Genomic DNA, 20605 nt, shown 5'->3' with positions numbered 1-20605 from the left:
CCCACATGGTGAATGAAAGTGATTGTAACTGTAGCCATACAATTCTGGCATGGTGCATTAAGCGCATTCACTCTATTATAAGTGATGAGATGTGGTCAGGTGTAGTATCCTGAACAAAGAGATAGCTGAAAAAGGTGCGAGCTCTTGACTCACCTAAAAACTATTTGAGATTGGCTCCATCAACTTCCGGCAGGTTACAGACACTCAGAATTATTCAGTGTCCTAGAAGGATAGTGAAGGGCCAAGAAATAGCTCATACCATTAACAATCGGACAGTAGGAACCAGGCAACTGTTCCTACGAAACAACAATACGGGCTCACACCCTGAATGGATTAATAGTTTGAAGGCGTACACACCCTTGTTGCATAGACTGGTTTCTCCTCTCAGTCAGTCTCTTTATAGAGGCCCTGGTTGACTTATAGAACTGTTCAGAAAAAAATGATTTTAGGAGTAAATGAATGACAGAAGAAATATGTGGGCGTTTTATTCATAATGTGGAAGCCTGCTGGTTCAACTCACCTCCCTGAACTTGACATGAAAAATCAACTTCAAAAGTTTGATCATATTTTTGCAGTTGCCTCCATATTGTTTTATCCAATGAGCATATTGATTTCTCTCAAACCATTCCCTACCCTGCAGAGCAGACCTCAGCTGCAAACTCTGATGCCCTGCAGAATATTCACAATAAAAAATAACTCCTATGCATAACAGAGAACATCAGAGGCATGAATATATATTTTTTAATTTTGTTTATCACAGGCATTGAGCTGAACAAGGCTTACCAATCAATCAATTAATCAATAAAGTCATATTACTAAAGTGTTACTTGTCACCCAGGAGGGTATTCAGGTGCTAGCTGCTGGTCTTATTAAAAAAGCCAGATCATGAGTCCTTTCTTCAATTCGGCCAGCCATGATGCAGTATGGAGGTGGAGTGGTAGGGTTTTCAAAGCTGTGAGGTGGGAGAAGGAGCGTCCTCCGGTGCGCCTCCGGCATTTGCATGGTATCTCTGCGAGGGCGAGTTGTGCTGAGTGGAGATTCCTGTGTGACTTGTGGAAATGTAGGCGGCGGTTCATGTAGGTGGATCCTTGGTCATGGAGGGCTTTATATGTGTGGGTCTGGAGCTTGAAGTGCCATCTCTTCTGAACTGGGAGCCGGTGGAGGTCCTTCAGATGGTGGGTGACGTGGGTTCTCTTGGATAGGTTGAGGATCAGTGTAGCTGCTGCTTTCTGGATTGAACGTAGTCTTTGCATCCGTTTGGTGGTGATGCCGGCATAGAGTGCATTGCTGAGAGTCTCCCTGGGCGTGAATTCCTGGGTACCTAACACTCTCTGTTCCTGTGAGTTCGTTTTATAACTTACCTGGGCCATACCCTATCATCTCACACTTTGTCTCACAAAGCCAGAAAGCGACCAATCATTATCCTTGTGCTGGGGGCTGACTATGTTTGTCCTCGTCACTCAGTTGGTTGTCCTACGGAGTCGAGGAATGGGGTAGGTGCAAGCAAGCACTTGTCGGAGTTGGCAAGTCACGCTCTGATGTGTCCTCGCTATCAGATGGGCCACTTTACCCTGACTTTCAAGAGGGTTACTGTATCTAAAGCACTTGTTTGACAGTGCTCAGCAGTGTGGTAAGATGTTAGTAGGCACCTTATCACCTATGCACGGTGTGGGACTTTGAGTTACTGAGCTTCTCACACTGCGGTGAAGATTAGGTCACATTTACCTGTTTTTCCGTTTTGGTCCTGACAAAATGCCAATAGATCGCTCCCCGACTACACATGGCATGAAACATGTGGATCTGAAGTGTAGACCATAGCCTATTAGCAGGTCTATAGATGAGCGACACATTCTCACTTGCAGAGATAGGGATCATTATTTCGCCAATTTCTCTGCCACTTCTTTCAATCTCAACATAAACCAGGAAGATCACATTAAATATATTGCAGCATCAGGTAGACAGTTGATCTTATATTCATGCTTTCAGCAATCTTCTCACATTTTAGGACACAACATCTTATGTCCTACTGTGCTCATCCGGCGTACTTATTAAAAAATCTCAGGTAAAGTGCCCTCTCGCGGAGCCCACGAGGCAGTGCAGTACCGGCCATGCAAGGAGCATAGCACAATGATGAAGCATGTCTCAATTGGGTGTGTGACAGGAACCCGTCTTAAAAGCACATGCTTCCTAGGGTACCTGCATTCAGCTAGAGATAATGTCTCTGGGACTGTACCTCGGAACTGTATACTGTGATTTGATTACAATTAATATGAGGAGTGTGTATACCGGATCGTCATTCTCTTTGTCCTCTCTTGTGATATGTATGTTAGTTCTCATTACTAAGTAGGTTGTCCAGTGGAGGGTTATCAAAGTATTCATTCTGTTGGGTGACCTTATGGACGTGTTGTTTTGTCACTTGCTTCTCTGACCAATGATCATCAGGGTACTTCTGTGCGGGGCTGACTATGTCTCCTTGTAGCTCATCATTTCTCGTAGTCATTGTTTCCAATTGCTTCTTTCTCCAAAAAATAGCTATTGGTGTTCTGTGCCCATGCTCAGGTCTGAACTTGAAGGTGAAAGGTCGCATTGCTCGGTTCTTCAAAAACAGACACCAAGGTGTCTCCTGAGAGGATCAAAGCAATTGAATAAAACTAGCATAAAAATCAGCTGCAGCCCGTGCAGGTAAGAGCGGTGGGGCCAGGTGGAGAGGGATTTCGACAGTCGACGATGAGGGAAAATTCCTTCTTTATTTAATTTTCCCTCATCCTCCTGGGTCGAAATTATCTCCCCCCCCCCCAACCGCCCCCCCTACACGGCCTCGCCATCCCACTCTTACCTGCAAGGACCGCGGCTGACAGAAATCCTAATTATCTAATAAAGTTCACAATTTTGGTCTCAAGAACTAAAATAATTTGACCAGAATCACACAACTGTCAAATCATGAAGCTGTGATTCGAAAACAATGCACACATTACACATGTGTAACTTAGTGATTGGACTTTGTTTCCTCCTTTTTCTCCTCTCATTAAGGCAGCATCTCAACTCTGGGTCTACCAACCTATTGTAAAACTGGGAGAACTGACAGGCTGGTGCTTCTGGACAGTTAACAGTATTTGTAGCAGAGTCATTCACTTCGGTTTCAGAACTTTGTTTCTCATACCATAATAAGATACTATTACCACGTTTACTCTTTAAGTTACTCTCTCAGAGATATCCTATTTTCAGCTCTCTTCAAAACTTCACTGAGCAGTGGCCCACAAGGGATAGATTATATATCCTGTGTATTCAACAATAGTTTCTTAATACTATTGGAATACAAGCAAAACTTTGCCTGTAACTTCAAAAGGTTATGTCAAAAACTACTCAAGGTAGCAGCAGATCTGGTTTCTGTTTGAGTTTTATTTTCGTTATAAAATAGTATCTACCTCTAACACATTCCTAAAATATTCAACTATTACATGATTATCACATTCAGATATACAGAAGATATTTAACTTTTACAGAAATTTATACAATCTTTTCTCCTATATTTTTTGAGTAGCAGTTGCACTAAAGTCCCATGTCTCTTTTTTGTTTGGTCAGGGTCCATTTTACAAGTAGTTCATATCAGTATACAATTGCCACCCAATCTGATGTCCCAACCCGATTTGCTATTACACTTAGATTGGTGTGTTTTGTGATTACTCCTTTTCGTTTTTTGTGGACTACTTTGAAGAGAAAGTCGACACACTTTGGCCTGTAAAGTTTCTGGACCCTTCAGGACTATTCAAGGCGAGTGTGACCTGTTCAGTCTTATTACGTCTGCCCTCAACCGAGCATACTTTACTTTGTAATTAGCAGGAAACAAATCACGGCTAAAACAACTTTAGTGATATAATTCTACATGCGACGGTATACATGGAAGGTCCTGTCTTAAAATGGACGAGCTTTAAATTCTGGAACCGTTCTTATGGATTGGGGAACAAGAATAGTCTGAATTGTTCCACTTGTAGGAGTGTGATAATAGTTGTGATGGTACTGGTATTAGCAGCCCTGGTAGGGGCAATGGGTGTACCAAGCTGCATTGGCCTCCTGAGTTCTGACAAGGGCCCTGTCCCTTATCGTTTCACAAATTAAGCACTTGAGTGGGGTGCTCTGCAATTTCCTGGTCCGTTTCGGGGTCCTTGTAATTGCATGTCCGACAGATTCCTGCTCCATCAGATGACTCTTGGAGTGCCATTCCCTGCAAGTCCCTGGCAGCAGCTGCCCAGCCCACTGTAACTGGAATACGGGTTCCTTTGGAGACTTGCTTGCAGTAACTGAATGAGCTCTGTGTGTCTTTAGACTCACTCACATAGAGAATGCTCCCTTTGAGTTCCCTGCACACAGCCCACTCCCAGTTTGACAACTTGAGCATGCTGGTGGTAAACTGTTCCTTCATTTTATGTGGTAGGGTGAGAAGAGGTGGGGAGTGTGAAATCTGCTACTACAGTATGATTGTCACTTACAGTGGTTTGGTTTGTTTCCATTAGTTTGAGCCACGGTGGTAGACCAGGGGTGATGACTTTGCTCTGCTAAATTGGAAAAACTTTTTTTGCACAATCCCACAAGCAGAGTCACCTAATGGTAAATCCAAGCAAGTGCACAACCTTCATGCTTGATCAATCACGGTCAACATTTTGCTGTCATCTGTGTTGCTTGTTTTTGAAATAGAGAACAAGGTGATTCATCTACTCAGTTTAATCAAGTGTTGTTTATAAAGTGTAGACTCTGCTGCTCTCCTTGGAGCTGGCAGGGTGTTTTCCAAAGTGAGCCTCTTGACCATTTCAAGACTGTTAGATGGAGGAGGTGACGATATGATGGACAGAGCCTTGTGATGAGTTTTGCCAGCTGTGGCTGGTCACAGGATCTCGGGACCTCTGTGGGTGACTGTCTTCTTGCACAAGATGGTCAGTGAATCACTGATTTCTCCATGCGCCACTCTGCCCTGTGATGGATCATTGGAAATCCCAGGATGCACTTCCGTGCTAGCAGATAAAGTGGGATCCCTGAGGTCATACGAAGCAAAGGGTTGGTGAGCAGGGGCATGACCCTAGAACAGCAGTACACAAGGCACAGTGCTTGCAGCTTTAGTGCTTGAAGTATGTCCCTACATCTGGCAGGTGACATGATTATTGTCATCCTATGGAATCAGTAAGCTTTCAACACTCTGGTTCAGACTGCGCTACTCCAACTTGGAGAAGTCTTGACACAATGGTCCCTTAGGAGAGCATCCGAGAAGTATATTGTAGTACCAGTAAAAGGACAAAAAGGAGCATGTGACTGGAAAGACTATAAGGCTCACTATTACAAAAAGGTAAGAGGATATTGCAAAGTTGACGGCAATCGACTTGAATGACAGAGTTTGAATGCGGACAACGAGTTTAAAGCCTTGTACTGCAACCTGGGTGAAGTCCTTGTGGCAGAGGGGAAAACATTGCCAGATGCGCGGGAACTATAGTCAATGTATGGAAGAACCAACAAGGCGAGCTGTCCCGCTCTGGCATTCAGAACAATACACTCCAGAAATCTTTGCTCTTTTACAATAGTTTTGTATTATTAAAAAATAAATCCGGGGGACCTTTTTTTTCTCAAAAATCCTAAAAATGGTTCAGTAACTTGCAACCTATGGCAAATGAGAAGCATCACCATCAATCAATGTAAACAAATGAAACAGCAAATCACACTAAAAGCTGTACTTTAAATGAGCAGGTTGCTATCAGAAACGGAGAACTTGCATTTCTTTGGTTTTAAAAGGCGAGCATCAGCACTTCTCAGTAGACGTGTGCTACGGTGTGCGCCAAGACACCTCTGGGTATTCGTGCGCTCAACAAGTTTGAATAACATAACATAACGTTTAATGGGAAAGTACGGGTATCTGTCAGTAGCGAACAGGTACTTAGGAACAGTATCTGTACCTGCACGTCCACATTCCTATTTCAAGCACTCATCAACGTGTGTCTGCTCACTTGGCAATGGTGGAAGTCTTCATATAGCATAGTTTCCTTGTGAATGTATTTTACCTTCAAGTGCAACGGACATTCCCTTTTTATGATTCTTTTTTTTTGTAACTTACGTGAAGTAAAGATCGAGATAGATAATGAAAAGGAAATCAAGGTGCGCAAAGTAGGGAAAATTAGGTGGTCAAGAAAGAAGAGGAACTGGAGAGTCCCTGTTACACATAAGTCAGGTGGCAATATTGAAAGAGTATTAGGGGCAAAAGGAGGCAAATGAGTAGTGACAATTAAAGAGAGTCAGAGTCTAAGAATGAAAGACACTCAGGGGTTGTCAGGACAAATCATGCCTGAAAAAGATACGGGGGTCTCCTTAGAGAAATGAATGGGTGATAATATTAGAAAAATCAAGGGTAACAGTGAAACGGATAAGAGTGATGTCTGAAGAGAAGTCAAATTCGACATTGACAGAGAAGCCGAGGTGAGACAGCAAATGGGAAGGAAGGGTGCTGAAGGAGACATCCGAGGTCAGCAGTGGGAGAGATCTGAGAGGACACCACTGAAGAGAAGATCAGAGGGGGACATGGAAGTAGGATTGGAGATCTGACAGCGAGAAAGTAGTAGCTTTTCTGCAGTGCACATCATGAAAGGTCGAGAGATATGAGGCAGATGCAAAGGCTGTGGGTGAAGGGAAACAAGGAATAGATAGAGTGACACTAACGGCTTGCAAAAAAATTAGGTAATAGACAAACAGGCAGCAATAGACAAAGAACTTCCACCGGCTTCAAATGCAGCATTGGAAGAGTGGGTTGGTTTCTAAAGCGCGACCCTAAGCAGCAAGTTTGCTGTAAGTCTAGAAGTAAATCTATTGCAAATCAGAGGTGTTGGGCCGAAGAGGGCCCTAGCCTGGAACCCTTCACTTCTCCAACCTCCAGAAGGCCTTGATTCCCCATGGTGGGGTAACAGTGGACTGTCACAATATCTTTCAAAGCCCCACTGCTCTGAAAAATCACACAGGAAGGGGCGCCTGCACCATGATGTAGATAAGTGTCTATTGTAGGCATCGTTTTTAGAAATCGAAACTTCTCCTGCCACCGCACAAAAACTACAACAAAAAAAGAAGTGCGCAGACGAGGATGCATAGGGCAGAAGTAGTGAAAAGGCAATTCCACTCTAAAAAATATTCAGATGAAATTCCAAGGACCGAAGTATAACTATATGAAAAATGCAACATATAAGTAAGACCAAGAGATGTAGGAATTGAGACATTTTAAAGGTTATTCCTCAGACATTTCAACACAAACCTAATACACATCGTTCACTGCGATTATCTTCTGCCTTTTAGATTGTTTTTTTAAAATACCGATCATTGCACCCAAAACAAAAATCTGCAAATCAAATAAGAGAAATAAACATACTTTCCTGTGTGTATCCTTTATAGTATCTTGTTACTTAGCAGCAACGCGCTTACAGAAAACTAAAATCTAATTAGCACCTTAATTACGGCCAGCTTGTTGAAAATGCAGTTTCACTTGAATGACTGGTTTGGCTAACAATGTGTGTCCTTCAAAAGTACCTTGTGTATTAAGTGAGCGGTGCAATGATAGGGCGCAACTGGTTCTTGAAGGTCTCACTAAGGCTGATGATGCAAGTTACCTCTCTCCTCACATTGTCTGCAGAGATTTGTAAATATGGCATCTGGGCATCTCACGTAGCCCAAATCCAGTGGAGTTGTGTATGATCTTCTAGGAAGTAGAAAGTAAATGAAAGTGTAGATCCTGGTGAAACTTGAAGAAAATTGCATGTTGTAAGTTCCGCCATGTTTTCATCATGTTTATAAATTCTTGTGACTTCTACGCACTGGACCTGCCATCATAAAGTCTCTTTTATTAGTGAGTCAGTGATGAGGGTCTGTGAAGACGTGATGTTGGCAGAATTGACTTAAGCCTTTCTGATGATTTTCTCAAAACAGAGAAATTCCTCATGTATTTATGATCTTTGTGCACCAGGGGTTGAATGCTGGCTATTCTGAAAGCTTACCTTGCTAATGAGGAGCCTCTCTGTATTGGTTTTGTACTTGTGAAGTTATATGACATTTCGTAACAGTTTATTGCTGCTGTTGGAAAAGAGTATTTGTCTCCAAAATGTTCAAGAATGTAAAAAAGAAATAAACCTAGTTCAATCTTGAGAATAAACAATCTCCCATCCCTTTTTTTGATATCTCCTGCACACCCAGAAATTGGAATAGGCAGCAATATAAAAAAAACACCTTGTATATTGCCAATATAAAGAAACCATGGTAGGAAGTCAAGAGGCGCCTTTGGCAAAGGAGGAAGACCAGGCAAAAGTGGAATTTGGAAATCTTAGAAACTCTCAATTCCTAGATGTCAATTTTTGGAATGATTTAATCGTTCCATGGAAGTCTTTAAAAAGCTGACATGAGCTGAAAGCTCGTGTTCTGTTTTATCACCTACACTTCATAGTTTCCCCTCTGTCCGTCTCTTGCCCCCATAGTTAGTTTATTAACCATTGTGATCAATGCTGTCCCATTAGTACCTTCCCGCACCTGCCGGGCGGTATTAATTAATGACTAGTTACATTAACTAGTTGCATTAACAAGTGCAAACAGAGATCTCCGATCCCTCTGATGGTCTCTGCTCGGGATGATACATCTGGACATGGTGTTCAAAGGAAGATGAGAAAGACCCTTCACCTGCACTTGAACGTTTCTGGCAAAATATTTGCAGTGAATGTTCTTCATTGTATTAAACTTTACAGACTCAATGTCCCTTCACCGACACCACATGTACGGATAATATCCTTGTTGCTATTATGTACTTGTTCTGTTTAGGTATGTCCAAACCTCTTTAAGACCCTCTTGCCCCCTGCTTCAGCTTCTTTGTTGTTGTTTTTACCATTACTGCCCTCTCTATGCTTAGACTTCAGATCCTAGCCTATAATTACTATGTGTGGCTCTCCTTCCACCTATTGTTTCTGCATAATAACACGGTCGCTGTTCCATGTAGAAGCAGGAGACCGGATGTTACCTGTGTGATGAAGAAATGTCCTTGCTGGCCATGCAAACTTGGGAAATTTAATTTGCACTGCAATGTAGGTCCTTCCGTGGATAGGGTTCAGATTTTCTGCAATGTGGAGCTGCTTGTACAGACATGAAAGGTTTGCGGTTGGGACAGTGAAGGTTGAGTGAGTGGTTTGAGGCTGTAAACATAGTGATAGCAGTATAAGTGTCACAGTGTCACAATTACTCCTGTATTCGACCTTAACATTTGTTTTGTTCTTGCTATGCTGGGGCACTGGACTAAGCAAAACCAAGAAAACATATCACATTGATATGTTTTCTTGGTTTTACATTGATATTTTCTTACATTGATATTTTCTACCATTTAGCTCCCCTTTCTAATCCTCAGGTCCATCCCCATGCAAGAGGAGATAGCATGAATCTAATGAGAACTAACATAGGGATCACTCATGAACGAGTTCCAGTCAGCAGTGGTAGCTTCTGTATAAATGAATGAAAGGACAAATCATGAGGACACAAACAGCAGCATTTACTACCTAAGATGAATCCTAATGAAAGTAGGAAAAATCATTTGACCTTGGTGGACTCCATCTTGTTCAGCATATTAGGAAAGACGTAAAAGGCCATAGTTAAAAAACCGCACAGGTTTGCATTGATGAAAACATTGATTGAATTGTAAAAGACCTGTGTGTTGTCCTATCTGTCAGTGAAGGACATCAGGGAATTTCTCAGCCTAATTTGTCACATACTAGTTCTTGTTCCATCTTTCTTCTTTTATATCTCTTCTGATGGTGCTCAAAGTTTTCCTTCTTTCTTCTACTTCACTTCAGTCTTCAGGACCGATAGGCCGCTAATACCCTTCATGGGCAGCCCCTGAGATTGGCAAAAACCCTCCATCTCTTGTGTGGCATATGACTGCTCATGATATTGGAGATCTCTGCCAAGCAGGAAGGTATCATTGTTTTAACTGCATTTGCTGGTGCAGTGGATACAGATAAGGCAAAGGGAACCCCAAGCTAGCACAATATTTTATCACCCGCTCAGCATTCATTTTTGAAGTTAAAAAATCAATAGCCCTGACACACAGGGACATTCTTTCCCAGAACATCAGGACCACTGACTGTTTCCCCTGCCCTGGAACAGCTTTGTCTCGCATGATGGTTCTGGGCAGGCAATCCATTGATGTTTGGCCTGTCATTAATGGGGAAGTTCTACTTCCAACGTGACCCAATGATCCTGTTGTAGATGAACTGCTTGGTCAGAAGTTTCCAAAGGCAGACCCGGTTGAGGATTTACTGCTAAAACCCAGCACTTCTCAACCTCTAAACAGGATGAGTGAACTCCAAAGTTGGTGGACAGGTTATTCAGTGTATTTTGCCAGGTATCTGCACACTCCAAACTCTAAATGACTCCAACAATATGTTATTGTCTTTCCACTTCCACTTGCCTTTACCTGTTTTCCTCTTGCTCCTCTTTTCTCCTTCAAGTTAGTAATTTTTCCTTCAATCCCCAACTCATGCCTAATCTTTGATACCTGTATTTTTCGCCCAAATATTTGTTGTTGCTTCGTCCTGCTGGTTTTGTAGGTCGAAGGATTTCAGCTAAGGAACTTCCCAATATTTTATGCCTCAGTGAGTGAGAAAACTGGCACTGGATTCAAGCTAGCCTGGCTGAAGAAGGGTGACATACCCTGAAACCGGCCCCAGTAGGCTTGTTTCCAGTCCAGGGAGGACCTGGCCTGGCAGTTCGGTCTGGACTGTTCCCATGGGGCACAGGGTCAAGACTGATTTGCATATGGCTGGGTCCAAACTGGGGTGGCGTAGAGGGCAAAAGAACAATGGATTTAACCCAGACCTTTTTGACTGGGGGAGAATGTTTGCATTGTTAGCATTCCACCCATCATTTGTTTGCTGTAACACTGGCATCTTAACAGTAATGGGTCAGTCTACCAAATGGTCTGATCTCTTTCTTGGTACATGCAAATTGACAAAGCTGATTGATAACATAAAAGTAGCATACAAGAGGCATATATCTATCAGTGTTTGAATGACTGATGCCAGTCAATAATATTTTTGAAATCTTAGCCCCAAAATGGATTGGGTTATCTACATGTGGTGACATGATCATGTTTGCATTTTGTAATAAGAGGTATGTAAATCCTCTTTCCAAGAAACTCCAGCTCAACAAGACGTCATTTGTCGACATCTTAGTACTTAGGATCATTAAAAGAGGTGCACAGACAGACAACGACACAGAATTTGACTGTCTCTTGATTCACCATTGGATAATGACTCCAGACTTTCTCCCATCAATGTGTTTTAAAGAAAAAGGGAGCGACCCCACACCCAAGAGAAGGGTACCACAGCTAAGTGTGTTTTTTTTACTTTCTCCCATCAAGCCATCTTGACAGCAACAGCACTTCTGACTATACTTAAAATACTGACACCAAAAGGCCACCAGTAGGCAACATGTTTTCCAAGATGTTCTGAATTTAGAAAACATTGATTTTGTATACCTTGATAATTTTGGTCATGGAGAAGAGGTATTGGATTATGTTTACAAGTAGGCCAACTCCATCAATCGGATCATTGGGACCATGGTCCAGTAATAAGAACATCATTGCAAGATGTCACAAAGCTGGAGTTTTCAATTAAGGTCAACGAAGGCCTGATCTGTTCCAGATTTGTTCAACGTCTACATAAGATGTATCGTCATACATTGAGTTTAGATGTGAGTCATTACAATAATTAGTGGCTAGCCATAGCATACAGAATAAATGTAGGCATACTGGACAGATATTGACGACTCTTACCATGAGGCAAGATGTCCATCACCCAGGTTCCAGTAAAGGAAAGAAACACCAAATTTTCCTTGGAAATTTTTGTTTAAGAGAAGGTCTTTATCTAATGCAGGATTTGAAACACCTCAACAAATTGGGGATTTGTTTCAATAAGGAAACACTTCAGTAAATTCTGTCTTTGGATAAAGCATATGTCTCCCTAAAATCTTCAGAGCTCAAGTATGATTATTACAGTATCAAAGTATAACCCCTTAACTTGAACATGTCCAGTTTGCTATGCAGATTTATTAGTTTCAGTTTGTGTGGAGCATAGTTCAGCCTCAGGGCGGTTCCACATGTTTTCACAAAAACGATCTTATCAGTATTACTGGCTTATACATGCACTTTTTATATCTTCAACAGTCAAGGACACTCGAGGCCTCATTAGAAGTGGTTCATTATTTGGTGTAGGGATACTGGGTGGATGGAGTCCCTAATTCTGGCCAGCATTTCTGCACCAAACAAGGACATCACAAGTTATCCCACGAGGAATAGAGAATTCATCCTACCCAAGGAATACTTGACCGTTTTCTGCATGACATTCCATGTTTCCAGGCTGCATGCCCATTCCGCCGACATTTACCACCTGCTTTATGAGGGTTGGGCCAGGCACAGGGCCAGGGAGTGGAGCAAGAGCACATGTGGGCAAACAAAGACAGAGAGAAGTGTTTAATGCCCCCCCCCCCCAGTGCTGAAAGAGCCTGCTGAGGCAGAGCTGCACCCTTGCTTAAAGGCCCTCCTAATGGTTTCACTGTATAAAGATCTGCACCTTCTGAAACCGGATCATGTACAGGAACTAGCTGGTCTGGTATATGCTGACACAGTAATCATGGGTTTAGAAAACATAGGCCACTAGTAATACCCCCGAGAGACACTGTTGCAGGAAACTCGTAATGGGGCTCATAGAGGGTCTGTGCATCTGGTGGGACACAGGTTATAAGAAACTAGCGTTGGCCAGTCCAAATACTGGAATTCCTTTTATGTTATGTTATGTTATGTTATAGAAGCTCCCAGCAAAGGAGCGTCCCGGCGCTTCCAACAACAGAGAGATAGAACTGATTGCTACGGCAGGAAGCTCAGTACAGCATGGCTCATGGATGTTGGGATGGACTTCTCACAATAGAAAGGTGTACAAAGGTGCATAAACCAACCTAACTCCATTTGTAGATGGTGGAAACACTGGACATCTTTGTCTCTCAAGATTTAGGGATACATTGTGTTAGCAGTCTTTATGATACTGTGGGCCTGGCCATGTATGCAGCTCTTTACTTGGCATGTTGAATTGAAGCATTCCTCACTGCAGAATTCTGATAATCTGATGCTACTTTTATCAACAGTGAGCAAGGATCTAGATTTGTGAATGTGTCAGGTGGTTCCAACATTTGTTTGAGATTCAGTAACGTAATGAGGGGTGTCTTAACAATCAAGGGGACAGTTGTCCTTTGTTATGTTTTTGCACCCATTCCCTTCCCTACAGGTGATAATAAAACATAGGAGACTAAGTAGTTGGTTAATACGGAAGTTGAGTATGGGCTAGCTTCAGGCAAACTGCCTCACAGATCATCAATAAGACATTATAGGAACTTACCCTGATATTAAGGATTTGAAAGAGATTTCCATTTAAACCTCTTCAAGTTATCCACATTGACCTGATTATGTATAAAGTGTTTTGTTGGTAGTATGGCCTAGTCAGATGCATTGATTGTATAGGGGTGTTAAGTTATTGGTTTGTGTCCTTGCAGGTTGTACTGCATATTCTGGCCCTAAACACTTGTACAAATCTTCTTAAGAGGTTTGTATATTCTTTCAACACAAAGATGTGCTTTTCATTGCAACATAATATCCAATCTCTGTAGATGTAGCAGAGGATTTAAGATTTCTCAATGTCGGGCAAGAATGTTGATGTACATCGACCAAACAGCCCATTTCTGTAAATGCTTGCATCAGTACAGGAACTTTGGGGCAGCTTCCTGAGGATTGAATCAAACATAGTCAACCCTGTGAAATGTTCTGCTCTATTACAGAAGCATAAAACTGGAAGATTATTACTGTCCTGCCCTGATCCACTGTCGCAAAAAATTGAGACTCGCACCCTTGTGGGGGCAAGAATAGAAATGTACAAGTTGGAAAAGCATCAGCACTGCATGTACGTAGGTCAGCCACAAGGGTGCCACGATTCTTATCTATGACACATTAACTACTTTAGTTGCCTACACCCTAGCAGCATCAAAAGTGTCTTGTATTGCAGCTATATACCTCCTTAAGTAGGACATGCTGTCATAGTCCAAAGATCATCGCGATAGCATTAGTATTTTACTGCATATTCACTCTCAATAACTCCAAGGCAATAAGCAGCTTGGCGGTTTCATTATGAGTATGGCAAGTCACGGGGAAAAGTGATGAGAAATTAAAGTCTAGTTTACGATTAGGATCCCTCTATACACTACAATGTGCCATGTCCCATGCCCCCACTCCACTCCCCCGCTGTAAACATTAGGGGATTAAAACATAATTTATTTTGTTTAATGACACTATAAGTCGACACAGGGGTCCTCTTGGTGATTATTGGATGAGATTGACGAGACCCCCATACGAGGATAACGACGTTGGATCAATGTGGTATTAAGGTGTGCCTTAACTTCATACATACTACTTAAGTTTCCAAGGGGACAAGGAAGACATGATTCATTGTATTGAGAGTTTACCAGTTGTAATCTGGCATTTCAACTTGTGTTCCGATTGGAGAAAACATGTATTTGGCTTTTCTTTATTAAAGAGAAGTTATCAATATTACAGAGAGCGCAAAGTCGCTATTGTCACAGAAACATATCCTCTGTTCAATGGAAAGCTTTTTATGCAAGAAAGTGAGGTTTGCTTTGAGAGCTATAGCAAAGACTTTAAATTTGAAGATGGTGGTCACCGAAAGATAACTTATGCAGGCCAGATCATGTGAGACATAGTTGCATTACTCATTGACAGAGTGACCTAAATTCTAAGACACCATTTGGCAAGAGACTGGTCAACCTCGATGTTTTAGAAACATCTACCCTCTGCCGGGCTCTTTGCATTCATGCAGTACAAGTTACACAGTGCCTGGACATGAACTGCCTTCCACATTGTACTGCGCATGTACTTTCTTGGGGTGAAGTAGCCATCCTGATGTTGCCACAGTGAAAATGTGGTGAGGATTATTTGCAAACGATAAAGATAATACAAAAATGACAGAATTCTAAGATGGTATTTAGTTTAGGAAGTGTAGATTTCTTCTAAACCATATCTATTTAAAAAAAGATTGATGGTGCTGCTTATTCTGTTGGAAGAAGGGCTGAGTCAGAATGTCCTTGAGAGAAGTGTGGCCTGAAAGGGAAACTTTGAGAGCGATCAGTCGTTTCTTGCCATACTATCTACCTTATAGGCCATTTTTGTACTTACTGTTTCCTTGTTACTTGTGAAGCTCTCCGTTGTCCTTGTGGCGAAGTATGTTATACAAATATGTTTAATAAATAAATAAAAAGACATTACAAAATAATCTTTTGCAGCATATTTGTGTTTTTGGTGTGTGAGGGCATTTCACAGTATTTTTCAGCCTCTAGGTTTGCTGGGTAGAGGTGAGAGGGCTGGCCAGCCATATGTTTTTGTTGAGATTTACATTTTTTCAAGTATGCCATGTGTATTTTTGAATACCAATGTTAAATTGTGAAAGACAGGGCATTTGCCCCGGGGCGCAACAAGCATTTTCTCCTGCTTTGCATGCCCCCGGGGCACTTTGGTAGTGCAGAAGGGGACGCAGACATTTGTGCGCCCCCTTCTGTAATACGGATAGCACTGGCGCACATAAAGCGCTAACGCTATCTGCAGGCGGCATTTCCTCATTTGCATGGGACCTTCTCCATGCAAATGAGAGAATCCCTTTAATTCTGTCCCTGCGCGGTATTACATATGCGGGCGCAGAGGCAAAGAAGCCCTCAGGAGGTGTACTAGAAGGTGGCGCACTGTCAGAGCGCCCCCGGATGGCCACCCTCTGGTGGGGGAAAAGGGAGTCCCACGAACCCTCCAGACATCCCCTTGCAGGTGAGTGCTATCAATTACTTCACCTGCCTGCAAGGTAATCTCTATTCCCCTTGGAGAGTGAAGGCGGGTTGCCACCTGCACTGTGAAAAGACAGAATGGCTGTAAAGCAGTTGTTCTGTTTTTCACCTGAATGAAAAACCTAGGCCGCACTTTCATTGTTTGTGCAGGGCACAACTCTTTAAAGTCCCTCATGTTCAATTTAATTCTTTTAACTTTATATTGGGCTAAAGTCTATTTTAACTGTTCCTACAGGCACATTTGTGAAATACGATTTCCACAAATTTCCACTAGTGACCACGCTATAACACTGTATGTGGCATCAGAATTTTACTGAGATATATTTTTCTGAATCCATTCCTTTCTTCTAATTATCTGAGTCACATTAGTCCCTTTATAATTTTAGAGCATTCATTTTTTCAAAACATCTGCTATTAACTAAATGAAGGCATTCATGGATGATAAATTAACTTTCACAGGACAATGTAATTGGTGAGTTCTCCAGTCCTTAGTTATGGCGGTTGAAGTCCACACTCACATCTGTTCTTTTGTCGCAGGTCATCAAGCTCACCTTTGAAGAATTTGAATTGGAGAGGGGGTATGACACGCTCACCATTGGCGAAGGAGGCCAGGTCTCAGACCAGAAGACAGTGCTATATGTGTAAGTATAGGAATTGTGACCTGACACAACACAACTGTGGGATACAATTACTGTACTGAAAGCAGATGACACTGAAAGTATGGGGAAAAGGTGTTGATCCTCAGGAATCATGAAAGAGAGTGTGAGCTGAGAGCTGTAATATAAAATATATATTGTCTGTGTTACACACTCACTTCTCTTCAGTACGGCTGAACATAATGGAGTAAGTGTGGGGAGAGAAGCATGCCGGACTAAAAATGCTTTAAAATCCATTTCTAGGGCAATTTTATTTATCTTTTTGTCCCTCAAGACTGGCCTCTTACGCCGTTCTTTTTTCTGGTGTCACAATTGCAGTGGTTTTTATTCCTTGGTAAGAAAAGCTGTACTTTTATTGTGTTCCATTTCCTAACCATAAGAACAGGTGGACATACTCATCCGAAATCTGCCTGTTACATAGCAGAATTTAACCCACTCAGCAAATCCATATGTTGATACTACATTTATCTTGAGATATTTGGCTCTGTAACCTTCGGAGCATTGAAATTATCTTCAACGTTCTTTTGTTATACTTTCTGGTTAATTGACTTATACACTACAGAGCAGGTAGCAGTTGGAAGTGCGTTAACTCACATCTGTACATAAATATCTCTCGGGATGCCATTCGAGGTAGTAACATCATCAATCATAAGCTTACTTTAATTGAGGCTTGTGCGGATGATGACAGGCTGAGCCTCGCTATGGCAACACAGGAGCTCCTGCTGTTTGTCTGTTAATACATCGTCAGTGAACCACCACATTTCTGCCCTGCTGTTGTCGCGGATGGTAACTGTATCGATGATACTATTCAATAACACATGGAACTGAGTATTTAACCAGACATGGGGCATGGAGCACAGCATATCATGAGCCTGTGTGGACCCAATTTTCTCTACAACAAACTGTTCCATCGACTTAACCGTACTTGGTAGAACCATACATGTTAAAAGTGCCATGGCGAGAGGTGGGTTGATGTGTCAACATTCTGTGTACCAGAGTCGTAGTAGACCACAATGTCATTGTTCCAGAGAGCAGCAGCCTGACAACCACATCATCTACCACATTTAGAAAGCTGACCCTAATGCAGGAGTTTGCCTGAGGCACATTGTCATGCTAGAGAGGAAAATAATACAACCCTATTGTCCATGGAAAGGTACAGGTATTAAAAATATCCTAGAAGCAAGAGTGGCATATTGTATGGCACTCTTTGCAGCATATGTTCCTTCAACTGGCTTATGAATCCTGCACATCATGTCCCAACATCACTGCAAACAACTCGTTTCCGCAGAAACTGTCACTTATTTAAGGCCTATGATCTCCTCTGAAAAATTAAATGAATAGGTCAAAACTTCTTGCAGGTTGAGTGTCCAAGAACCCAGGAGTTCTGTGCTATGGAATTTTATATAATGTAACTAGATGCACTGAGCTGCCGATCACCGCCCATATCAGAACCCATCAGCGGCAACGGCCTCTTAGACGTTGGTGTTATGGGGAAGTAGGAGACGGATGTTGAGCAGGACCACATTTCTAAGGGAAGTCAGTTATCGGAAATCAACCCTACCCTCAGTTCTGATACTAGACAGCATAACCAAGCCGCAAGAGAGAAGATCAAATGTTGCACAGCAGTTTATGTACTCTTGTTCCACAAAAGAGCAATACGATTCTGATCTATGAATAGATTTGTGGTTTTCCAAATGTGCAGTGCGGGCTACTTTTCAGCAACCTACCATGTTAGAGTTGGATCTGGCTCTTGACAGGATTCGCAGTGGAATGAGGAGTATTTGATTTAATTTACTTTCATGGTCATACACTGATGTAGAAGTGCAAAGCGCCTGGCAAAGGATGTGAATAAAGTTAAAGAAATCGCATCATAAATCACATGTGTCACTGAAAGTAATTTCTCCCCACGGATCCGCCAACCTCTGCTTGGCAAGTCCTGCGATACGGTTAACGTGTTTACGACGATCCTATTGTAGGGTGTCACGTCCAAGGCTCTCGGGGGGATAGATCGCTTCATTCTTGCGGGTGTCACGCGCACACAGAAATCGTCGTTGAATAAGGAGGGTCAGTGCATATGGCACAGCGGTGAAGAATAGGCAGCATTTGTAACTGCTTGCCTGGTATCCAGAAAGCAGTAGGGTTGCTGTCCTTTGAATATTGATAGCCCATGGAGCAGCAAAGCCTGCATTTGTCTCTTAAATGCAACTTTTCTTCTGATACCTTGTGCGCTCACTTCATTTCTTCTATTTTGCCTTGTCACCCTTTCTGTCAGTCTAAATTAGTAGGTCTTTCCCCTAGCTTTGTGTTTCATATGCTGCCATAATTTTTTTAAGGTTTTCATTTCCATGGATAGTTAGAAGATTGGGAGAAAAAACGTTTACAGTGGAAGCAGATATTAGGTGCTGCCCCATAAGGGACATATGGTAATTTAAAGATGTGTCACTATATCCGAAAGACCATTAAACATGTCATTGTGTATTATCTTTATTCGACATACGGCTCGGTATGATATCCTTGAATATTGGAGATCTATAGTTAATAATAATAATCCACATTTGTAAAGCGCGAACAATCCCCCGTTAGGATCTCCAGGCGCAGGGAGTTGTCAGAAAGATTAAGCAAGCTATTACCCAGAGTCACATGGTGCTGGGCTAGTCGGCCGCCGGCGCCGGAGATCGAACCGTAATCCCCAGATTCCAGTGTCAGTAGCCCTGGCCGCGGCGCCACACCTCTCCCACTTTCAGTGTTCTGAGCTTTGCACATGGGATTCATAGAGGTTGAGCTGGATTGGAATATACAGTGCTGTCTTTCCATGAAACGAGAGCCTAATGTGGCTGAACAATCTATGAGAAATGGCCACGATGGATGCATATTGGATGACAAGCCCACTAAAGAATAATGAATTTACAATGGAAGGAAATAATCCATTGTAGTTTTACATAAGATGGACAGCCTATAATTGGTGTGCATTAGATAAAAGATAGGATCAAAAATTCCAAATATTGCTATTCAGTGGATCGACAACTCATTGCCACTTTACATTAGATGACAGCCCCATCATGGATGTACAACAGATGAGGGAGCTCATTGTGGTTGTACATGGATGCCAATAGCCCACGGTGTCTGCATATTGCAAGGCAGGAGCCCATCACAATCAAATCATATGGCAAGAGACTATGATGAGGAGATCTTTCGCAAGCTCTTAAAGACCTGGCTTTTTTCTTAGGCCTATAAATCCTGAACTATCTTTCTTTTCTGACTCACTATGTCTTTCTGTTTGTTTCGCTTTGTTTCGCTTTCTGTCTGATGCGCCCTTGATGCCTCTGGGCTAAGTTCGCGCAATACAAGACTCCCATTCATTCATTCATTCATGACTGTACGTTGGATGAGAAAACATGTTTATGGTTGTACTTTGGGAGAAGAGCTATTCTTGTTGCACTTTGGATGGCTAGTTCCCGGGATGTCTTTACAGATGATAGGAAACCCCCCAATTGCCTCTTCCTTGAATGCTATACACTGTGGCACCTCAACATTCCAATAGAAAGAAACCATTGTAGTGAAGGGTACACCTGGTCCAGCATTGGGCAAAAACAGACAGTTTTAGCTGTGCAAGGGAACGGATTAGCATGCCGTGATTGTACATTGCTTGCAGATCTGTACAGTAAGGCAAACATAATGTTAACATTATTATTATTATTAAGCGTTCTTATATAGCGCTCGATTACCCATAGGCATCTCGGCGCTTGCCTTGGGAACCCGTCCTTGTTTTTCCCTGTGAGATACCCGTACTGGGCATCCCCAAGGTGAAAGCCAGGCATCCTGCCGCGGGGGAGCTGTAGTGGAGATTAAGCAAGCTAATGCCCAGAGCTGCAGAGTGTGAACCTGTGACTCGAGTAGGCACCGAAACGAGAATTATCGAGTCTGTGGATATTTGGGTTCAAGACCCTGCCGCGTCGGGAATTGAACCCTGGTCCCGGGTCTGACCTCTGCTTCAGGGTCTGCCGCCTCTA

At 42.4% G+C, this 20605-nt stretch overlaps 1 protein-coding gene across 1 annotated transcript in view; it reads left to right on the top strand.

The window, feature by feature from the left end:
* Positions 1-20605, top strand: part of CSMD2 (CUB and Sushi multiple domains 2) — a 607842-nt gene that overhangs the window by 47865 nt on the left and 539372 nt on the right. The window contains exon 6 of the mRNA XM_078683053.1: positions 16477-16580. Within this exon, the coding sequence (XP_078539179.1) occupies positions 16477-16580 (104 nt within the window). The remainder of the gene's footprint in view (positions 1-16476; positions 16581-20605) is intronic.

Source organism: Lissotriton helveticus, chromosome 3_1 (genome assembly GCF_964261635.1).
Source record: "Lissotriton helveticus chromosome 3_1, aLisHel1.1, whole genome shotgun sequence".
Classification (NCBI taxonomy): Eukaryota; Metazoa; Chordata; class Amphibia; order Caudata; family Salamandridae; genus Lissotriton; species Lissotriton helveticus.
This window is presented reverse-complemented; position numbering and strand designations above follow the sequence as displayed.